Source organism: Gymnoscopelus microlampas, assembly GCF_963454915.1.
Source record: "Gymnoscopelus microlampas genome assembly, chromosome: 3".
Classification (NCBI taxonomy): Eukaryota; Metazoa; Chordata; class Actinopteri; order Myctophiformes; family Myctophidae; genus Gymnoscopelus; species Gymnoscopelus microlampas.
The window spans coordinates 50628203-50630702 of NC_139940.1; the positions used below are offsets into that span (position 1 = coordinate 50628203).

A 2500-nucleotide genomic window follows, 5' to 3' on the forward strand; every position below is an offset into this window, starting at 1 on the left:
GCACAAAATGTTCATGATTTTTCAAAAATAGCAGATCTACAAGCTCCTAGCGCGGCACTCGGTGAGCTTGTATATCTATCTATTTTTGAGTGGTGCCGAAGGCAACCACTCCTATACATGACTTTGTCCGTGTGTCCGTATGTATGTATGTATATATGTACAGTATGTATGTCTGTCCACAAACATTGATGACAACATCAATACGGGGGGCAATACGGGGCTCATCAAAGGCACCACTCACTTCACACAGGGTGTGATTTTTTAATAGCTAAAGTATAAAATAACGGTTACAGTCGTTCAAATCTAAAAGTGATGCTTTCCCCGGTCAACACTTCTTAACCTTGGATAACCCCTGTTGCTATCAGGTACTGGGCCACTACATCCGCAGGCAGCAGGACCCAGAGACCTTCATCAACGAGATCAAGTACATCGCCAGTGACCCGGACGACAAGTTCTTCTTCAACGTGACAGACGAGGCGGCGCTCAACGACATCGTGGACGCGCTGGGAGACCGCATCTTCACTCTGGAAGGTACTACGGACTATGCGGTTTGGATTCTTTAGTATTTTTAACGATTCCGGTTCCTTAACGAGGCCCTCTTAACGGTTCGATTCGTTAACGGTTTCCTTTAACGATTCCTTTAGGGCGGGGGTCAGCAACCCGCTCTTTAGCCTAATATATGAAAATATACATTATATAATATACATATCGTCTGTGTCCAGCCAGGACCAGCTAACTCCATTTTCAGTTTTTTTTTTTTTTTTCATAAATCAAGGCTATTGAACACCCTTTAGGTCTGTGTAAAATATCAAAACATTTGAACCAATGAAAAGTATTAAAAAGCGCCTCTGACGAAAACTCCCAACTCCATTGGATCCTCAAACTGTCCGTCAAAAACAAACAACTCCCCCCTCTCCTCTACAGCGCTGCTTTTCAACAGCATGAGTAGAGCGCGTTGCGCAGTGAACGAGGAGGAGGACCACGTAAACAAGCTCCCCGTAGTCTGTTAAAACTATGCAGTGTACCTGTTTATCAAACTTAGCACTGACGCTAATGTTATGAAAACAAGTAATTATATTTCTAAAATCTATTAAGTGTTTAATGAGGAGAGCAATGTGACAAGAAGAAAGGCGTTCATAGCATTTCTGTCGTGCTATTCTACTACCTCTTTGCAGAAGTTATTGTAATATTTAAAGTCCTGTTTATTATTGTAGGCCTATATAATAAGTGACATGAAGCATCAGGGCATTAATTCACACGTTGTTGTGATGCATTGTGAGCTTGGAGATCCATTGTTAGCTTTTGAGAATTTGTACCCTTTTGAAACCTCTCCCTCAGCAGCGAGTGGAGCTACTGTTGTTTGGACACCTAACTCCACTTCAGCTTGATTTCTGCTCGTCTGAAACTGCTAACTCCACTTGCGCTGGGTAAAGTGTTGATTTACCCGCGATTTGGTTAAAGTGTTGATAACATAATGACACATGCAAGTATCTGACAATATATAAAGTCACTATACCAACTTTGATGAGGCAGTATTGCTTTGTTTTAAAAAAATATAAGGTTTTCTTCATTTCCTGAAAAACGTATATTTTGTTTTTGCGTTTCCTGAACAATGAGCGTTTTGGAGTTAGCAGTTTCTGGCTGGACAGCAGAGATATACAATATTTATTTTCTTCATATACTATATATTTTTTTATCATTGCTGTAGCAGGCCAAACATGGCACATACATTCTTATGTTCTCCAATGTTGTAAAAATGTGTAGAATAAATACAAACAAAAATAAATACAAACATTTCTGTCAACCAAAATTTACGTCATACCCTGCGACACATGTATTGGCGAGGTGCCAGATGGGTGTAAACAAACCGTGATTCCAAAGGCAAAAAAAGAAAGATAACTGACGAAAACAGATCATTTTATAGTCTGTGGACAGTCGTTTGCTCTCACTGCCAATACCGCTGCATTACCTGTATGTTTGATCTGCTGCAAGAAGTTATATATACAATATATACATTACAGTCCGTGTTCCCTTCATTATAAGGCTCAAATATGTCTTGCGGCTCCAGACAGATTTTGTATTTATTATTTTGGTGGACCCTAGACCCAGACAGACAGACAGACAGACAGACAGACAGGCAGGCAGTGGGAAAGGATTGACGGGAGAAATGGATGTACAGATTGAAGAGTAGAGCCTGACTGATAAATTAGCTTGACTGATATATCAGCAAGTATTCAATTTCTTTTGGACGATTACAGTATCAGCAATTATGCAGCCAATGTGTCTTGATGTTTAACTAACTTCAACCATGACGTCCCTACATTGGGTCATTGAGGGGCGAGAATTATCAAAAGTTTTCAAAAATGTTCAAATATTTTCCAAGAAATCCAAAACAGAAGCTTTACAAGCTGAGCTTGTTACCTTATAGATGGGCGATTTAGAAATAAATTATATAAATAATAAAATAAACTAGAAAATGTGCTCCTCGGAGCACAGGTCT

At 39.7% G+C, this 2500-nt stretch overlaps 1 protein-coding gene across 1 annotated transcript in view; it reads left to right on the forward strand.

Annotated features, from left to right (window-relative positions):
• The window catches only part of itga10 (integrin, alpha 10), a 56919-nt gene that overhangs the window by 31889 nt on the left and 22530 nt on the right, over positions 1–2500 (forward strand). The window contains exon 9 of the mRNA XM_084053157.1: positions 366–531. Coding sequence (XP_083909283.1) covers positions 366–531 — 166 coding nt within the window. The remainder of the gene's footprint in view (positions 1–365; positions 532–2500) is intronic.